Source organism: Nannobrachium achirus (assembly GCF_963921795.1).
Source record: "Nannobrachium achirus genome assembly, chromosome: 24".
Classification (NCBI taxonomy): domain Eukaryota; kingdom Metazoa; phylum Chordata; class Actinopteri; order Myctophiformes; family Myctophidae; genus Nannobrachium; species Nannobrachium achirus.
This window is the reverse complement of record NC_137831.1, coordinates 5,192,287-5,213,274: the sequence shown is the minus strand read 5'-3', so window position 1 is coordinate 5,213,274 and position 20,988 is coordinate 5,192,287. Positions and strand designations below refer to the sequence as shown.

At 43.7% G+C, this 20,988-nt stretch overlaps 1 protein-coding gene across 1 annotated transcript in view; it reads right to left on the bottom strand.

Annotated features, from left to right (window-relative positions):
* LOC308279908 (protein NLRC3-like) overlaps positions 1–11,983 on the bottom strand; it is a gene marked incomplete at both ends in the record, with an annotated part of 12,938 nt that extends 955 nt beyond the window's left edge. The window contains 5 exons of the mRNA XM_080720129.1: positions 2,104–2,274; positions 4,199–4,369; positions 4,914–5,235; positions 5,350–6,837; positions 11,845–11,983. Of these exons, the coding sequence (XP_080576255.1) occupies positions 2,104–2,274; positions 4,199–4,369; positions 4,914–5,235; positions 5,350–6,837; positions 11,845–11,983 (2,291 nt within the window). The remainder of the gene's footprint in view (positions 1–2,103; positions 2,275–4,198; positions 4,370–4,913; positions 5,236–5,349; positions 6,838–11,844) is intronic.
* Positions 11,984–20,988: the final 9,005 nt, after the last annotated feature.

Here is a 20,988-nt window from a genome sequence, read left to right as displayed (position 1 = left end):
TTTGTGTCTCATTCACTTACTATACTAGGAAAGAAATACCACCCAAAAATCTGCTTTAAGTAGCATGTGAGGGGTCAAACTAGGGGTTTTTAATTATTCTGAATCCACTGCAAGCATTTGTTTTACATGAAAAACATTCCTTGGGCTAAAAACGGACCCCAAAAGATTGTGAAACGTGATGACTCATCACTAAACCATAGTTTTGTTGGGCTGTTTTAGCCAAATGATTAAAAATAATAAAATACAAATAAAATACAATTAACTAATTAAAAACCTCTAGTTTGACCCCTCACCTGCTACTTAAAGCAGATTTTGGGGGGGTATTTTTTTTCCTTTATAGTATAGTGTATAGTAAGTGAATGAGACACAGACTTTCAGCGGCTGTCAAACATTTTGCCTGCATTTTTGCGAGGGGGATGGGAGCTCATAGTTGAAAAAAACACTGAGAAACGGACCTATGCTCTCACGGTCATGGAAATATCGGATTCGCTCCAACTACAGGTCTGTCTTATTGTGACCAAAGGTCACAGTTCAGTATTTGAAACGACACACCATGTCTCCGTCTGTCTGTCTGTCTGTCTGTCTGTCTGTCTGTCTGTCTGTCTGTCTGTCTGTCTGTCTGGACCTGTACACTTTTTTACGGTCTATGAGTTTGCCGCTCTGACATCACACTCTGACATCACTATCTCACTATCTTATGGTCAAGACTGATGGCCAAGACAGCCCAATGAGCCCATAACTGTGTGGCTGGTTCTACAGACAGGGATCTCCATGTATGGGCATAAAAGGGATTGTATGTATGATGTCAGATGTCATAGACGTCATAGGAACTTTCACATAACGAATAACTGAGTAAGCATGTTTGGGGTCTCAGCACATCTCCATATACAGTACATGGATCTCCATATATGGGTACCAGGAGTCTCCATATATGGGTAACTGGTCTGATATACATCACTGGCCAGATGGCCAAGACATGGCGCAACCTCGCCCTTTAGGGTGAGGTCGCTAGTCGCCCTGAGGCGTCTGAAAAGTTATAAGTATAAGTGGTTAAACTGAAGTGATATTGATACATTACAAATATTATCAAAGTATTCTGAGGCACCCTGGAATGACATCATGGCACCCTAGGGTGCCACAGCACCCACTTTGAGAAACCCTGGCCTTTAGTCACTGTTGTGTAAAAACCTTGTATCTCCATATAAACCCTATAGTCACTGTTGTGTAGAAACCTTGTATCTCCATATAAACCCTATAGTCACTGTTGTGTAGAAACCTTGTATCTCCATATAAACCCTATAGTCACTGTTATGTAGAAACCTTGTATCTCCATATAAACCCTATAGTCACTGTTGTGTATAAACCTTGTATCTCCATATAAACCCTATAGTCACTGTTGTGTAGAAACCTTGTATCTCCAAATAAACCCTATAGTCACCGTTGTGTAGAAACCTTGTATCTCCATGTAAACCCTATAGTCAGTGTTGTGTAGAAACAAAAATAATGAAAATAGACGATCTCACAAGCTCAGCACATTGTGATGTGCTGTGAGTTTATAGATCAGCAATTTTTATTGTATGGTGTTTTTAAAAAGAATAATAAAACAACGCGGATAACGATTTTTACACCAAGAAACATTAAACAGCAGAGCTATTCAGCTAGTCGTGAATTCAATGTAATCATGTAGAATTGTCTGTGACTGATGAAGAAAAATAAACTATATCTATTTAGTTAGTTTACCTGACACATGCATTTTATTTTCCATACCTAGAAATTAAAGTGATTTTCCAACGCATGCCTGTTACTTTAGCACGATTACTGCTGTATAAATAGTTTTGGCTTTGTTATGTTCACAAATACATGTGACCCTTTACTGTCTGTCAGTCAGTACAGACATGGTAGGCATCAACCATGTTGTGATGGAGTGGAGTCTCAAATTAAGCACCAGAATTCATATTGATGTTTAGAATTGATGTAAGGGACTCTTCAAATTGTCTAGGGCACATAGTTGACAAGCCCTGCTATACAGCATCAAAGTATGATTTCCCTCCTCTAAACCTACTAGAAGCCATTGGCACTGAGTGGCAACGTGTCTTTCCCTACCTGAGAGTCTCCAATCCCCAGCCTGGATCCTCCACTCCAGCAGAGAGATGCTCCACACAGTCTCCCAAGTGATTATAGCTCAAATCAAGCTCTTTCAGGTGGGAGGGGTTGGATCTCAGAGCTGAGACCAGAGCAGAACAGCCTTCCTCTGAGACCATACATCCTGACAACCTACACGCACAACACACACACACACACACACACACACACACACACACACACACACACACACACACACACACACACACACACACACACACACACACACACACACACACGTAACAGGGTTGTTATTATGTGTTAAGCCTGTCAAAATTAATTTAGTTCAAGGTTATCTTTGTCATTCGCATTTTTGCATGAAAGGAAAATCGTACTCAGGACCAGCAATGTACAATGAATAACTATCAATAAATAAACACAAAATCCTGAAGTGCAGTGAATTAAAACTGAGCAGCATTTAAAAAAAAAAAAAAAACAGTAGTATCCTGCATTTATCAGAAGATAACATTGCAGCATGACATACTATATTAACAGTACAGCAAGGCAGAACTGTGAAAGTGCATTTATTGTGGCTTAAAGTTCTAACATCAGTTTTGGCTTTGATGGAGCGCTGCCCAATGGGAGCGGGTCAACAGTTTATGGCAGGGTGAGTGGAGTCCTCTATGAGTGTGGTTGCTATAGGCAACACACTATTGTTCTAGGTCTGAGAACCTTTATGCCAGCTAAAGTTAACCTGTTTTTTGTTAACCTTTTGACTGAAGTTGTCTGGGTTGAAATATCCAGATATCTTGGACGATATAATGTCCAATCAGACAGGATTGGTCATGCGTCACTTGACACCACAATACATAAATAATATATATACATGATCAGCGTCAGTGCAACCACACGTGCAATTTCCCAGAATTGGACTTTTCTAGTCATAATTACAATAACTATTATCTGGCTTTGTCTGTCTCCTTCTAATTAAATGTCAATCAATGAATCACGGTAATCTCCACATGTATTTAAACCAGGATATGAATGGTGTTCTGTACATTTTCAGGAATACTGACCTGAGTGTCTCCAGCGTACAGTCTGTACTCCCCAGTCCAGCAGAGAGTTTTTTCACTCCTGAATCGGTCAAATCATTGTTACTGAGATCAATTTCCTTCAGACTAGAGGAGTTGGAGAGAACTGATGATAACTCCTCACAGCATGTCTCTGACAGGTTACAGCCACTCAGCCTGGAGAAACATTAGTGATAAAATAATGTGTTCATTAGTAATAAAAAAACATTACCAAGTTGTATTTATTTTTTTCTGTAAAAGAAAGATAGCATAATGTAGCCAGTATCAGACTTTGCCTCCACTTAATAAAAACATAAATGAATGTTGAACATGAATAATAAATAATCAAGTTAATCTCCACATGTATTTAAACCAGGATATGAATGGTGTTCTGTACATGTTCAGCAGTGGTGCTTTGGGATTTTTTTTTCCGGGCGGACGGTCATTTATTGACGTCACGTGCACGCGCGTGCACGCGCCTCTAGAGGCTATTTAGATAGAAAGGATGTCAGCAGATCTAATGGTGGGAAAACAATAGTTTTCTAGTCTTAATTAGATTTGCATTGTTACTTAAGATTTTATGTTCTACTTTCTTTAAATTCATTTAGAAAATACAGGGCTGCAGTAGGATAGAGAAACAAAGTTTGCCTTGAATGAATCTCAAACACTAAATACCACAGTAATATGGAGCCATGGCCCATGTATGAGGACACAGCACACACATCGACACATGCACATGCAGTCACAGCTGGAAACCTAAGTAGGCTATATATCCATATGAATAGAGGCTTGAGGACGCTCACACATTCACCACTAGAAACCTGTTATGCATAGTAGTAGCCACTGATTAAAGTATTGCTTGTAGTTATCGCGGATTCGCGGGGTGGGGGGTTGTCGCGGCTCTCGCGGGGGGGTATGCACGCGTTTACACGGTTGTGCACCGTTCGGTGCCGTCCGTGCGCGTGCATGTGGGGAAATATTTCCGGCCACACGGCGTCCGGCCCCGTCCGGCCCCCAAAGCACTACTGATGTTCAGGAATACTGACCTGAGTGTCTCCAGTGTACAGTCTGGACTCCCCAGTCCAGCAGAGAGTTTTTTCACTCCTGAATCGGTCAAATCATTGTTGCTGAGATCAATTTCCTTCAAACTAGAGGAGTTGGAGAGAACTGATGATAAAGTCTCACAGCATGTCTCTGACAGGTTACAGCCACTCAGCCTGGAGAAACAAATGTTTGTGGATGAAATCAATATTTGTATTCTGTTTTAACAAAACAAAACAACATGTAATTTGTAATTTATATCTTATATTAACAATACTATCATTATTTTACCATTATGTTGTCATTCCTATTCCATAAAAGTCTTTGCAAGTCTATCAGCAAAATAAATTGTAAACGTTTCTTCAGTTTTTTTTACAACTCTGTTGTGCACGCGCGCGCGCGCGCACACACACACACACACACACACACACACACACACACACACACACACACACACACACACACACACACACACACACACACACACACACACACACACACACACTGTTTAGAATTAGTCTATGTTTCACCAAGGTGATTTGGACTGTCTTGGATATATAGCTAAAATAACATCCACATGCTCACATCACATGTTGTGAGGTGTATATCTGCAATTTTCACTATTTGTCACATGAGGAATGCTGAAATGCTTGAAGTATCTTTCCTATAACAGAACAATGATATAATATATTAAATGTATCCAGTTATCAGTGCACTTACACTGCTCTACTGGAGGCTTTGACCAGTGGCAGCAGCCCCAGGAGAGCCTTCTCTGAAGCTTGGTATTTCTTCAGGTCAAACACATCCAGATCCTTTCCTGATGACAGCAACATGGCAGCTATAGTTGACCACTCAGCAGGAGAGAGTTTCTCTGTGGAGAGACTTCCTGAACTCAGGGACTGTTGGATCTCCTCTTCTAGAGAATGATCATTGAGCTCATTCAGACAGTGGAACAGATTGATGCTTCTCTCTAGAGAGGGATTCTCCCTGATCTTCTTCTTGATGTACTCGACTGTTTCCTGATTGGTCTGATCACTACTTCCTGTCTCTCCCAACATAATGATACTCTCTGGAGATGGATTCTCACTGACCTTGACTGATTCCTGATTGTTCTCTCTGTTGTACTTGACTGTTTCCTGATTGGCTTGTGCACTACTTTCTGTCTGTCCCAACAGTTTTTGTAAAATATTCTGATTGGTCTCCAATGAGAGGCCCAGCAGGAAACGGAGGAACAAGTCCCAGTGTCCATCTTCACTCTGTGAGGCCATGTCTACAGCACTCTGGTAGAGGTGATTGATCTTAGATTTGCATCTAAATAGCTTGGACCACATGGAGGTTGACAGTAGGTTGACACCATCTTTGTTAAATGCGTGAAAGACATAAAGAGCCGCGAGAAACTCCTGAATACTCAGATGAACAAAGCAGAACACCTCTTTTACCTCATTTTCCCACCCAGCCTTCACCTTTTTAAACATCGCAGTGAACACTCCTGAGTACACAGCTGCATCTCTGATATTAATGCCACACTCTATCAGGTCTGCTTCATAGAAGATCAGGTTGCCTTTCTTCAGCTGTTCAAAAGCCAGTTTTCCCAGAGACAGAATGGCTCTTGTATTCTCTGGATTCCAGTCAGCATGTGTCTGATCATTGTCATGATGATACTTCACATTGGAGTGATCAGCCTGAACATCCATGAAACGGAGGTACATCTCAGTCAGTGTCTTTGGCAGTGATATTTTCACCGCTTTTTTCAACATGTCCTCCAGAACGGAAGCAATGATCCAACAAAAGACTGGGATGTGACACATGATGTGGAGGCTTCGTGATGTCTTGATGTGTGAGGTGACTGTTCTGGCCTGGTTCTGATCATCACTGAATCTCTTCATGAAGTATTGATCCTTCTGGTCGTCAGTGAACCCTCTAACCTCTGTCACCCTGTCAACATAATCTCTAGGGATCCGAGTGGCTGCTGCAGGTCGTGTGGTTATCCAGATGCGAGCAGAGGGAAGCAAGTGACCACTGATGAGGTTTGCCAGTAACACGTCCACTGATGTTGGCTTTGTTTCATCAGTCAATATGTTATTTTCCAGGAACTGTAGAGGAGTCCGAAACTCATCTAGACCATCAAAGATGAACAGAACTTTGGAACTGTTGAAGCTGGAGATTCCTGCTTCCTTGATTTCACCAAAAAAGTGATGAATTAGTTCCACCAGGCTGTAATTCTTCTTCTCTTTCAACATCAAATTCAGCTCTCGGAAAGTGAATGGAAACACAAAATGGAAAATGTCGTTGGCTTTGTCTTCTATCCAGTCCAGCGCGTACTTATGAGTTAAGACTGTTTTGCCAATACCAGCCACTCCCTTTGTCATCACTGTTCTGATTGGTTCGTTTTGTCCAGGTAAAGACTTAAAGATGTCTTCTAATTTGATTGGTATTTCTAGTCCAGCTGCTTTCCTGGATGCTGCTTCAATCTGTCTGACCTCATGTTCTTTATTAACATCTCCACTGTCTGCCTCTGTGATGTAGAGCTCTGTGTAGATCTTATTCAGAAGTGTTTTTGGTCCTTCTTTTGTCCACTCCAACAAACACTCAAACTTCTCCTTCAGCTTAGACTTGAGTTGCTGACACACAGGATCAGGCGTTTCTAAATGACCAAAGAACAGAACATGTTATGGTAGATGTGGTCCTCCAATGAGAGGTCTTGATCATTCTAATGTTAAAAGGACATCATGTTTCTGCTGCTGTAGCCACTGAGCTATGGAAAAAAAGCTTGATCTCAGATTATCTAAATTATTGACAAGTATTAACCACTATATAATGTATCATACTACGAACAACGAAAATAGGTGATCTACCAGCTCACAACTCCTTGCTGAGCTAAAGTATGTAAAAGTATTCTGTTTGACTTCTGATCTACATTATTAACCAATTAACTACTTAAACCTTTGTGAGCTCATAGACCTTTCCTATCTTTTTCAAAATATTGTGTTAACATATGTGTGTTTTGGAAAGTATAGACACAATTCTGTGCCCAAAATTGGAAGCACCCATCCCCGCGCCCCCCAGACAAACTAGTGTTGTTTACAGGGGAAAAAAATGAACTAGTATGTGTTAATTATGACAGACTGTTTGCATGTGTCAAAGACCTTCTATTGAACGATTATGTCATATCCAGTCCAAAGAAGAATGTTTGTTGATGTCACTGTTACATGTATTTGTTAGGAAGGAGCGTGGGAGGGAGGGAGGGAGGGAGGGAGGGAGAGATAATTAATGAAAAAGAGTCAAAGTGAAACATGAATAGAAAATGGGGACTGAAACCAATTACAAATCATAGCTAAATTAATAACACAATGATAAACAATAGAAACATCCTGTACATACCATGTTCTGGTGGATCACTGTCTGGTGATGGAAAAGCTCTTGGTCGATATTGGTCTATGAAACACACACACACACACACACACACACACACACACACACACACACACACACACACACACACACACACACACACACACAATTAATTCAGTATACCTAGAACGTGAAAGCAATAGTGTTACAGTGGAATTGCACAGCGCCTGACTGAAAAAGTAAAGCAGGGCATTTTTTAATCAGTGAAAAGATGATTCTGTTTTTTCTGTTTGTTTTAATTTCCCAAGCCCCCCCCCCTCCCCCCTCTACAAAGCTACTGTCAGACCCCTAGACTCTAATAATAGGCATCAGTCATCAATGAAATTTGCTACTCTTTGAATTTTATATATATATATATATGTTACAGTATGTTTGGGTAACTCAGGACTTTCATTGTAAGAGCGCTTGTTTTGTCGTTCACCACACACCAATCACCACCAGATGGCGACGACAGCCATTCACTAGTGAAGGCGCTGACGTCACTCGTTTGCGACTCTCTTTCTTTATTTACTAGCCTAGCTCGGCAGTGTTTAGCCATTAGCCATTAGCTCCATTGTAGTCACTTGGACAGGGCGTTTATCGTGGGCTTGCCCAGGCCTTACGGCCTGGGCATAAATATAACGATTGCATTCACCACGCTCTTCACCCGCTCTTCGCGGCCACTCGCGCCTGCGGCGCTCGGGGGCGAAGAGCAGGACCAAGGTCCGCTGGCCTTCGCGCCGCTTGCAATGTCGTGGACAATCGAGCGGCTCCGCCTGGAGGACGTTGTTGTGGCGACCGCTTGTTCCGCCCCGACCGTACTGTTTCTCTAACAAACCGTGACATATATATATATATATATGTGTGTGTGTATGTATGTTACAGTTAGTTTGGGTAACTCAGTTAGATTGGGGTGGGAGCGCTCGTTTTGTATTAGTTCACCACACCCTACCTGCCACCACCTGATGAATTCACTTTGATTGTCACTTATCAACACACCTGTGTAATTCTGCATAATCACCACAAGATGATGACAGCACTCTTTTTTACCTACCAGCCAAGCTCAACTGTGTTTAGCCATTAGCTTACTATGCCTGAACCTAACCCTAACCTTAACCTCATTAAAACTATGCCTAACCCTAACCTCGCCTTCCAGGCTTTCTGGGGGAAAGCCTGGTGTTCGTTCACAACAGGACGTTTGGTTTCCGCCTAAAGCGCGGAAACCACTAGAAGAAGCGGCGTCGCTTTGATTTGGTTCCCCAATCCCTATTAAAATGCTCGAGTAGCCTAGTGTAGTCTTGCCAGTCGCTAACAGTTGGACTAAAAGATGCATATACCAAACGAAATTTTCAAAAGCAAAACTGCTCCGCATCAAGGAGTATTAGTGTTACAGATTAATGGTATTAACTCATATGCTGCCTAAAAAATACCCCTTTGTACTCCCCTCTGCCATGCCCGTGAATCCCGTAAATGTAATAAAAATTAATAAAAAAAAAAATATTTTATTTTTATTATTTTTTTTCCCGGAACTAATGTTTCGTGATCATCGTTTCTACACGGACACATTATTGAGCGGACCAGTTTAACATTGAACCCCTAAACCGGAAGTCCGGTCGGTCGTCTATTTTGGCCCGTCAGCTTACTGTGTGAAGTCAACGGCTTACAGATGGAGAACGGATTGATCAATTTTCAATGTTTCAACGGATTTGAGAAGCTGATGGATTACGCGAACGCACGATGCATAGCAGTGTCCGATCGCGCACGATGGGAATTGGATGAGCGCCCGCGTTAACAGGTAGGAGAAGCAAGCAGTGAGCGACATAGAGAAATCTGCGGGATTCACGGCCATCGCAGCATATGAGTTAATATAGAGCCAGCGAGCGTGTAACGGCGCTCTTAAGGGTCGGTTGGTATGTTTCAGAGCTAGTCTTATGATTAATGGCCCAGGTCTTCTTATGCGTCGGTCGGACTAACTAGACTTCTATCTAGTTTCTATTGACGCCCTTGAGTCTCTTCCGAAACTCCTGAATCTCTTATGAATTCAAGGTCTCTGAGATAGGCCCGTTTGAGGCTTATCTATACTTTTATACGCCGCGATCACAGTCTTGCCAAAAGCTTGTGTCGTTGCACACTGAGTGGGTTTGCTTAAAACCACTTATCTCAGTGATGGGGCACGCTGGAGTAGAGCTTGCCAAAAGCTTACTCAGGGCAATTCACTGAGCGATTATATCACATCAGCGGGTAGACGTATAGTAAACGAGTATAGAATAGCTATTGATTATTAAAATCTTGCTTCTTTCTTCTCAAGCACTTCTGTCAGAACGAATCAGACTTAGAAGAAGTCCTGTTTATAAGTGCTGATTATGACGTCACACAATTCATGGTGACGCGTTGATCATCGTCGTGAAGTCGCGACCAAATACGGTTTCTTTTCTACACCCCCGCCGTGAAGCGACTAGCTTCACAGTCATTCGGAAATGAGACCGGTTTGGTCTACTTCTTGCGTGTTTTCTTGATTTGCTGGGAGATTAGATCTCTAATCTTAGCTGTTTCTTCTGGCAATCTTGGAAGCTTTATGAGACGAGTTATGGGTCTGGTGTATTGACGTTCCTCTACTTGGACTACTGCCGATCTTACACGGTCGTCTCTTCCGACTGTGACACTTATGACCTTCCCTACGGGCCAATAGGCTCTGGGGGATTGCGGGTCTATCACTAAGACGAGAGTACCGATGGCAAGGTTTTCTCCTCGATGAAATTAAAGGAGTCAACATTCAATTATTAATAGGAGCAGACTACCTGACTTTAATCGATCCAGTAGAAGGAGGGACCATCAGAGGACCACCAGATACACCTTGGGCCATAGATACTCCATTAGGATGGACCCTGCATGGCCCTTCTGAGCCCTTACTTGAAGATGAACTTTCAGAGATCTTACCCGAGGACGCAGTTGACCAGACTACACAATGTATGACTATTATGACCCAGGACAATACCCAGGATAATACTGAACTTCTTAGTCACGTCGAGAGATTATGGCAGATTGACATTCTGCCCTATCAAAATCCAAAGCTGGTAACTAGATCCAAAGAAGACAAAAAGGCCATTAAGATTCTCGAAGAGAGAACTATACGTGAGAGAATCAACGGAGTACTCCGGTACGCTACTCCTCTACTATGGAGAGATGATCAATCAAAGCCCAAATCTGGCAAAGAAGCAGTACTGGGACTATTTTACGCCATGGAAAAACGTTTGGAAAAGAATCCTAAAGGTGCTGCAGATTACTCTAAAGAGATGAGAAGATTACAAGATGCAGGCTACATAGTTCCAGTCTCTCCCGAAGTAGACAACACTGTTGATTCGTGGTTTACCCCTCACTACCTTAAAGAACACAACGGGAAGAATCGTATAGTGTTTGATTTTTCATACATCTATAAAGGACAAAACATGAATAAGAATATTCTCCCAGGCCCCTCCTTAAGCGCGACCCTGCTAGGAGTACTGCTGAGGTTCAGACAATATCCTTATGCGGTGGTCGCAGACATACAGGGAATGTTTCACTGTGTCCGAACGCTAAAGGTCGATCGGCCGTACACCAAGTTCGTTTACAGGTACGCGAAGACGGACACAGTCCAGACTTTTGAGTGGAGTGTAATGCCATTCGGCTTGACTTGCAGTCCGACGTGTGTGACTCACGCCCTCCAGACTCACGTGATCAACAACACCGAACAAGGAGATCAAGCTCGCGAGTCTATCCTAGCTCATTTTTATGTAGACAATCTATTGGAATCGTCTCCCACCAAAGCAGTAGCGAAAGAGTCCGTAGATACTTTATATCAGCTTCTCCTCCAGGGAGGATTCAGATTGAGAGAATTCTCTTCAAACAGTATCGATATTATTGAGCATCTCCCAGATGGATCTTTGTCCGAGAATGCTGAACTCTGGTTCTCAGAGGAAGGAGCTAACCCGGAGGAGAGAACTCTAGGCTTGATTTGGAATTGCTGTTCGGATGTATTAAAATACAAGCAGAGGCAAGGAGAAATCACAGAAGCAGACTTGAAGCTCACGATGCGACATGTCTACAGAACATTGGCGCGCCAATATGACCCATTGGGAGCCATCATTCCCTATACCACTAGAGGGAAGACCATTATAAGAGAATTGTGGAATCAATTCGTAGGCTGGGACACTTGCTTATCCGCCGAGATAATTCAAGCTTGGCTAAAATGGTGCAAGGAGATTCCAGACCTCTCGCAACTGACCTTGCCACGATGCTACACAGGATATACGGACCAAGGAGCACCCAAGAGCTACAGCATCCACATCTTTTCCGACGCGTCGGAAACGAGTTATGGAGCAGTCTCTTATTTGCGTGCTGAAGACCAGAATGGAATTTACCATGTGTCTTTCCTAGCCGCACGATCCAGGATCGCGCCTAAGAAGCAGCTGTCTATACCAAGACTAGAACTCAATGGAGCTCTAACCGCAGCTCAATTAGCAGCGACACTCATGAGAGAACTCACGATCCCCACGGACCAGCTAGTCCTTTGGACAGACTCCACCACAGTACTGCATTGGCTAAAGTCACAAACATGCAAGTATAAGGAGTTCGTTGGCACACGGGTCACCGAAATACTATCCCTCACTGAATCTGATAAGTGGCGATACATCAATACAACCGATAATCCTGCTGATGACATTACGAGAGGCAAAACTTTGAAAGAGATTGCAAGCCAAGGCAGATGGCTGGGAGGACCACCCTTCCTTACCAAGCCAGAAAGTTCTTGGCCCGATCAACCACAGATAGGCATAGCGGATATTGTAGAACCACAGGAGATAAAGAAGCCATTCTTCTGTGGCTCTGTACTGGTTCAAACTCCGGTATGCCAGTTCGGAACTTATGAGGAACTACTCGCAAGTACTGCATCCTCGATAGTAGAGATGCAGGGCGGGAGGGGAGACTCATTACGTTCCGAAGACTACCGGAATGCAGAATTAACCATTCTACAAGGCATTCAGGAGGCTTATTTCTCAGAAGAAATAAAGCATACCAAAGCAGGTACCAAGTTGCCCATGACCAGCAGAATACGCGGCTTGGCACCAGAGTACCACGAAGGTCTACTGAGGGTGGGAGGCAGACTCCGTCGTTGCCAAGAATTAGACTACGGTGCTAGCCATCCAGTAGTACTGCCGCCTGAGCATCCCTACACTAAACTCATCATCCAATATTACGACCAAATGCTGAAGCACCCGGGTACCGAGCGAGTATTCGCGGAGTTGCGACGCAAGTATTGGATTCTGAGGGGAAGGCAAGCCGTGAAGAAATACCAAGCGACTTGCTTCGAATGTAGACGATGGAGAGCTCAACCTGAAGTCCCAAAGATGTCAGATCTGCCGGAATCAAGTCTAAGGGTAATGGACCCCTCATTCTTTTCCACCGGGGTCGACTGCTTTGGACCGATGAATATTAAAATTGGAAGAAGAGTGGAGAAGAGGTGGGGCCCAATTTTTAAGTGCTTAACCACTCGTGCCATCCACATAGAACTCCTCGCGAGCATGGACACAGATTCTTTCTTGATATCCCTTCGAAGATTCATAGCACGTAGAGGTAAACCTTATGAGCTACTGTGTGATCGAGGCACCAACTTTGTCGGAGCCAACAGGGAATTACACGAAACCTTTAAACGCATGAAGCCAGAACTCCAAAAGCAATTGGCTCCCAAGCAAATCGACTTCATATTTAATCCCCCAGCTGCTCCTCACTTTGGAGGATCATGGGAAAGGGAAGTAAGATCTATCAAGACAATCCTACGAGTAATCCTAGGAACCCAAGTGGTAACTGAAGAGGTCTTAGCCACAACTATGGCGGAGATCGAGGGTATACTAAATTCTCGCCCTCTTGGCTACGTATCAGCTAATATCGCAGACCCAGATCCCATCACGCCCAATGATCTACTGATCGGGCGTTCAGACCCCTCACTCCCTCAGGTCCTCTACCCACGAACCAACAAGCCTGGTAACAAGAGATGGGAGTACTCACAATTCCTAGCTGACGAGTTTTGGAAACGCTTTGTAAAGAATTACCTACCAAGTCTACAGCCACGTCAGAAGTGGGTAACCAAGAAAGAAGCAAGATTTTAATAATCAATAGCTATTCTATACTCGTTTACTATACGTCTACCCGCTGATGTGATATAATCGCTCAGTGAATTGCCCTGAGTAAGCTTTTGGCAAGCTCTACTCCAGCGTGCCCCATCACTGAGATAAGTGGTTTTAAGCAAACCCACTCAGTGTGCAACGACACAAGCTTTTGGCAAGACTGTGATCGCGGCGTATAAAAGTATAGATAAGCCTCAAACGGGCCTATCTCAGAGACCTTGAATTCATAAGAGATTCAGGAGTTCGGAAGAGACTCAAGGGCGTCAATAGAAACTAGATAGAAGTCTAGTTAGTCCGACGCATAAGAAGACCTGGGCCATTAATCATAAGACTAGCTCTGAAACATACCAACCAACCCTTAAGAGCGCCGTTACACGCTCGCTGGCTCTATATTAATACCATTAATCTGTAACATTTGGAGGCCCAAGAGACCGAGCTAGTCATGCCTACCGCCCAGGAAGACCATGACCAAGAGGCCATGCGTAAGTTTATTCATGAGGCCGTTCAACGCGCTGTGGCTGAACAAATCCAGACGATCAACGATTCTGAGAGGAAGGCCGCACTCGGCGTTAGGTCCGCCCTTGGCGACCAGAATGCGGCGATCACGGAGATCAGGAACACCATGGTCACCCTTCCTGCCCTTGATGATTTTAAACGACACGTTCTCGATGAGGTACGGCAGACCGTGACCGCCTCTATTGCTGCTTCTGTCGAGATTATTATCTCCACCCTCACAGATGCATTGCCCCCACTTATCCGGGCGACCATACAACCCCATGGCGACCAGCCACTTGCAGCTGCCTCCACCAGCAGCAATCCCACCCTCGGGCCCCTACCAGCCCCGAGCTGTGCCACCCTGAACGAGCCCTTGAACGACTCCTTCAACCCAAAGTCGCACAGCACCCCTCATCGCCATCAGCTAGGAATTGTGAGTACTCCCATCTCTTGTTACCAGGCTTGTTGGTTCGTGGGTAGAGGACCTGAGGGAGTGAGGGGTCTGAACGCCCGATCAGTAGATCATTGGGCGTGATGGGATCTGGGTCTGCGATATTAGCTGATACGTAGCCAATCTGTAACATTCTCAAATGTTACAGATTAATGGTATTAATATAGAGCCAGCGAGCGTGTAACGGCGCTCTTAAGGGTCGGTTGGTATGTTTCAGAGCTAGTCTTATGATTAATGGCCCAGGTCTTCTTATGCGTCGGACTAACTAGACTTCTATCTAGTTTCTATTGACGCCCTTGAGTCTCTTCCGAACTCCTGAATCTCTTATGAATTCAAGGTCTCTGAGATAGGCCCGTTTGAGGCTTATCTATACTTTTATACGCCGCGATCACAGTCTTGCCAAAAGCTTGTGTCGTTGCACACTGAGTGGGTTTGCTTAAAACCACTTATCTCAGTGATGGGGCACGCTGGAGTAGAGCTTGCCAAAAGCTTACTCAGGGCAATTCACTGAGCGATTATATCACATCAGCGGGTAGACGTATAGTAAACGAGTATAGAATAGCTATTGATTATTAAAATCTTGCTTCTTTCTTCTCAAGCACTTCTGTCAGAACAAATCAGACTTAGAGGAAGTCCTCTAGGAAGTCTTGATAGATCTTACTTCCCTTTCCCATGATCCTCCAAAGTGAGGAGCAGCTGGGGGATTAAATATGAAGTCGATTTGCTTGGGAGCCAATTGCTTTTGGAGTTCTGGCTTCATGCGTTTAAAGGCTTCGTGTAATTCCCTGTTGGCTCCGACAAAGTTGGTGCCTCGATCACACAGTAGCTCATAAGGTTTACCTCTACGTGCTATGAATCTTCGAAGGGACATCAAGAAAGAATCTGTGTCCATGCTCGCGAGGAGTTCTATGTGGATGGCACGAGTGGTTAAGCACTTAAAAATTGCGCCCCACCTTTTCTCCACTCTTCTTCCAATTTTAATATTCATCGGTCCAAAGCAGTCGACCCCGGTGGAAAAGAATGTGGGATCCATTACCCTTAGACTTGATTCCGGCAGATCTGACATCTTTGGGACTTCAGGTTGAGCTCTCCATCGTCTACATTCGAAGCAAGTCGCTTGGTATTTCTTCACGGCTTGCCTTCCCCTCAGAATCCAATACTTGCGTCGCAACTCCGCGAATACTCGCTCGGTACCCGGGTGTTTCAGCATTTGGTCGTAATATTGGATGATGAGTTTAGTGTAGGGATGCTCAGGCGGCAGTACTACTGGATGGATAGCACCGTAGTCTAATTCCTGGCAACGACGGAGTCTGCCTCCCACCCTCAGTAGACCTTCGTGGTACTCTGGTGCCAAGCCGCGTATTCTGCTGGTCATGGGCAACTTGGTACCTGCTTTGGTATGCTTTATTTCTTCTGAGAAATAAGCCTCCTGAATGCCTTGTAGAATGGTTAATTCTGCATTCCGGTAATCTTCGGAACGTAATGAGTCTCCCCTCCCGCCCTGCATCTCTACTATCGAGGATGCAGTACTTGCGAGTAGTTCCTCATAAAGCCCAAATCTGGCAAAGAAGCAGTACTGGGACTATTTTACGCCATGGAAAAACGTTTGGAAAAGAATCCTAGAGGCGCTGCAGATTACTCTAAAGAGATGAGAAGATTACAAGATGCAGGCTACATAGTCCCAGTCTCTCCCGAAGTAGACAACACTGTTGATTCGTGGTTTACCCCTCACTACCTTAAAGAACACAACGGGAAGAATCGTATAGTGTTTGATTTTTCATACACCTATAAAGGACAAAACATGAATAAGAATATTCTCCCAGGCCCCTCCTTAAGTCTCTGAGATAGGCCCGTTTGAGGCTTATCTATACTTTTATACGCCGCGATCACAGTCTTGCCAAAAGCTTGTGTCGTTGCACACTGAGTGGGTTTGCTTAAAACCACTTATCTCAGTGATGGGGCACGCTGGAGTAGAGCTTGCCAAAAGCTTACTCAGGGCAATTCACTGAGCGATTATATCACATCAGCGGGTAGACGTATAGTAAACGAGTATAGAATAGCTATTGATTATTAAAATCTTGCTTCTTTCTTCTCAAGCACTTCTGTCAGAACGAATCAGACTTAGAAGAAGTCCTGTTTATAAGTGCTGATTATGACGTCACACAATTCATGGTGACGCGTTGATCATCGTCGTGAAGTCGCGACCAAATACGGTTTCTTTTCTACAATTAGGTAGGCCCTAAAAGTATGTTGTGTGTGTATATAGGCTATATACATATGTATATATATATATATATATATATAAACACACACACACACACACACACACACACACACACACACACACACACACACACACACCGGTATGTATGTATATGTATATGTATATGTATATGTATATGTATATGTATATATATATTAGTGATGTGCGGGTCAGGTTTTTTTCATAACCTTTTCATAACCCGCAGAACAATATACAAATCAACGAATCCGCCCGCCCCGCAACCCGCATTTAAAAAAAAGATGGTATATCATCTCCACAATAGCTCATCTTTATATACAGCTCTTCTAAGTACCCAAAGTCGCTTTACAGAAACGTTTACAGTAGCACAATATTGTCATGGGCTAAATAAACAAACGTGCTGTTCAAATTGGGGTTTAGCCTAAAAGACATTCATTCAAAGACGTTCATTCTCTCTAAATCGCCGGGGCATCGTCGGGGTAATAATGGCGGTTTTATGTCAATCATATTTATACAGCGCCTCGCACTTTAAACAGACAGCAAAAGACGGACAATATTAAATCCTATTGGTTATTGATTAATCACCAGATTGGAGAGATTGGAGCGACTCGAGGTGAGCGTGGTTGGTTCATTCAGTCAAAAAATCTGTCTCACTTGCTAAAGTTGTGTTTCAAATCGTATCCGTTGACTGGCTGGTTATATAACTTAACCGACACAAAGTATTTATAAACGGACTTGTGTGGATAACAGAGACATAGTTAAATCCTGATCAGCGACTGCATCTTCTCTGCTGTGCTCACGTTGTGTGAAATGTTGGCAAAATGTGGTTCGCGGCCCCAACAGGAGCGGAATTGGGACGGTCCTCGCACCAAGGAGCGGAGGAGAAACCTTGCTCCTCTCCGGCGCATTTTAAAACTTGCTTGCTCGTGCTCGTATTCAAACGTTGTATTCTTATTCTTATAGGCCTACTCTTATTAAGAATAAAAGGCAAATAAGAACAGGTGATTATTCTTATTTATTTTTTGCACATGAGAGTGGTGATAACCCGCCCGCCCGCCGTCCGCAAACCCTAACACACTGTTACGCCCGCTGGGCTTATGCATTTAGTTATATTATTATTAGTAGTCCTATGAGTACTGAGTCTGACATTTGTTTCCTTTTGCCTATAGATCAGTTGGTGGAGGTTGCCATGGAAACGGGGAGTGGAGATCTGGCCAGGGAGGGGCGACTGCCTGAGTGGTGATCCACCCACGGGTCCTGGCAACGCCCACCTACACTGATTGCTTGATTGCTTGCTGAGAGTATAAAAGCCTCAGTCTGAGCTTGGTTCTGAGGCCGGCTACAGACCTAAAGGCACAAAAACGAGTGCGTGTCGTGGGGGGGAGGCGGGGGGCAGACACAGCACAATGCATTCCGGATGGGAGTCGAGTGGTTTGAAGTCGAGTGCGAGTCGTGTGGTGTTGTGTGGTTGCGTCCAACTTGCTCACGACTCGCACTAGACTTCAAACCACTGGACTTCCATCCGCAATGCATTGTGCTGTCTCTGCCCCCCGCCTCCCCCACACAACTCTCACTCAACTTGTGCGTTCCAGTCTGAGTGCAGCCTGAGAGAGAGCACACCACGTCTCCGTGGAGGAGGAATCGCTCACCTCCTGCTCTCTCCCCGCCGGCTTATTTGCCTTTTGTTTAGCTCCTTCGGAAAGAGCTTGGTTGTTTCAGTTAAGAGTTTGCATTTAAGAGTTAACATGCCAATGCTAAGTGTATTTGATATTTAAATAGCTTTTGTGCCTAGTATCCAACCATTGTACATATCATGTGAAACATCATTGATAACCTTTCTGCAAATGGCAGGACCATTATGATTTTAATAGGACTAATATTGTAAATAAACATTGCAGTCTTTTGATAAAGTGATGTCCTGTCCATTTTTGTTACGGGCTATGCCCCTAGACTGTCATGGTTCGTAACACACACACACACACACACACACACACACACACACACACACACACACAAACACACACACACACACACACACACACACACACACACACACACACACACACACACACACACCGGTATGTATGTATGTGTATATATATATATATATATATAAAGTTCTCAAACTCACCTTCACGCTCACACCCACATGATGAAAACTTCTTCCTGATACGATCTGAGATGAAATTGAAACAGTGACGACACGACATGACATGACATCATGACATAAGCTGTGTCCTAAAGTACCTCCACATATAAAAACAATACTTTTAAAAACAGAAGATATTTAAAGAACAAACAACAGCAACACAAAACTACATTAAACTTTAGATTCCATTTACGTAAACAATCATTTAAGAAGATAAGAGGCTATAAGACAAACATACAAGTAACACGCTGTAAGGGCTAGAAGAGATTTCCCCCAACACACACCAAATGTTATGTTATGTGTAACTTAGAATCAGTAGAGAAACTTACTACGAAATTTCACCCCCAGCACCAAACCAACTGCAACGATGAGAGCAACGATAACACCTCCAACAATGGCTCCTGTGGGTGTAGGTTTGGGTGGAGGTCCTGAGGAGAAAACAGGGTTTAATCAATTATCAATTCAAGAATAAATAAACACACGTTCTGCATTTTGTTGACAAATTGATTAAATAATGGACATTATTTTAAACACACTCAAGGTTAAGTAACGTAGTATTTTCAGAAAGCAACTGTTTGCCCTGTATTTCTGGTTCGGCTGTCAGAATGAATAAGAACTTCACTAATAAGCTAATGTTGAGACTTGAGTTGTTGACACACTTAAAGAGCGCCAATTCCTGATCAGCTGATCAGTCACATGCCCTCTCCATCTGATTGGGGCGCAATAATGGTGGTTTGCCGCGGCCTGTGATTGGCTGAATCGGAGGTAGGGAGCGCTCGGTTGTGTTCACCTGTACCAAAGCAAGAGGGACGAAGAGTTACTATTGTGGCGCTGAGTCGGCTCAAGCAGACTTCGCAACGCTCGACACAGGAAAGTGTTGACCTCGCTCACTTTAGCTCGCTCAGCAGTGTCTCACGTGGATTAAGTCCGCTTGAGATGGCGTCGCCATCACCAAAAACAAGCGCTCCTTTCCCTTCCATCTCCAACGGATACAATAATAGTGATTGAGGCAAGGCTGTTTTAAAGTTTCCTGCTCACAGCTCATTCTTCTTGCTGCTGCTCTGCCATCTTGCTGCTGCTGCTGCTGGTTTGGACTCTGCACTAAAGTTTTGTTTTTGCTCCCACCTCCACCCCAGCATCCTCCTGTGGGCTCTGTTTCTATGATTCCCTTATGGGCGTCCATTTCATTCTATTCTCTGTCAAATCTAGTTGGCAAATCATTTATTATAATTCTGCTTACAGGGAATTAATGTATTGGGACAGAGCTGTGACGACAAATATGCTTAAATATTTATGCTTTATATTAAACTCAATAAATATTTGTACTTAATCCAAAATGGTGTGTAGTAAATTACAGTACATACCTTCATGATAAAGACTGTAACAGTGATTCAATGTGTTCACATGATGTAGTAAACTACATACCTTCATGATAAAGACTGTAACAGTGATTCAATGTGTTCACATGATGTAGTAAACTACATACCTTCATGATAAAGACTGTAACAGTGATTCAATGTGTTCACATGATATAGTAAACTACATACCTTCATGATAAAGGTAGTTTTGATCAGGATCACTCCGCTCCATGCTGAACACGTTCTTCACTGCACAAGTTAATGTTTTAACTTTCTCATCTTCATCCCTGGTGACAATCAGCCGATTAGAGTTTGGTCCAGAGTCAGACACCATCCATTCCCCTTCATCTTTCTTCCAGAGATAGGTGACTGGCCCTGACTCTGTGACGTCCCCACGCACAGGCAAACAGTACACTTCACAGCTGGTGGAGTTAGAATCACAAGGCGCCATGGTGGCCACCAGTGGCTTTGGGACTTTCTCTGTTGAGGAAACAGAATAAAGACAACTTACTGCTGATGTTGTCTCCAGACTGCAAGACCCGAATTAATTTC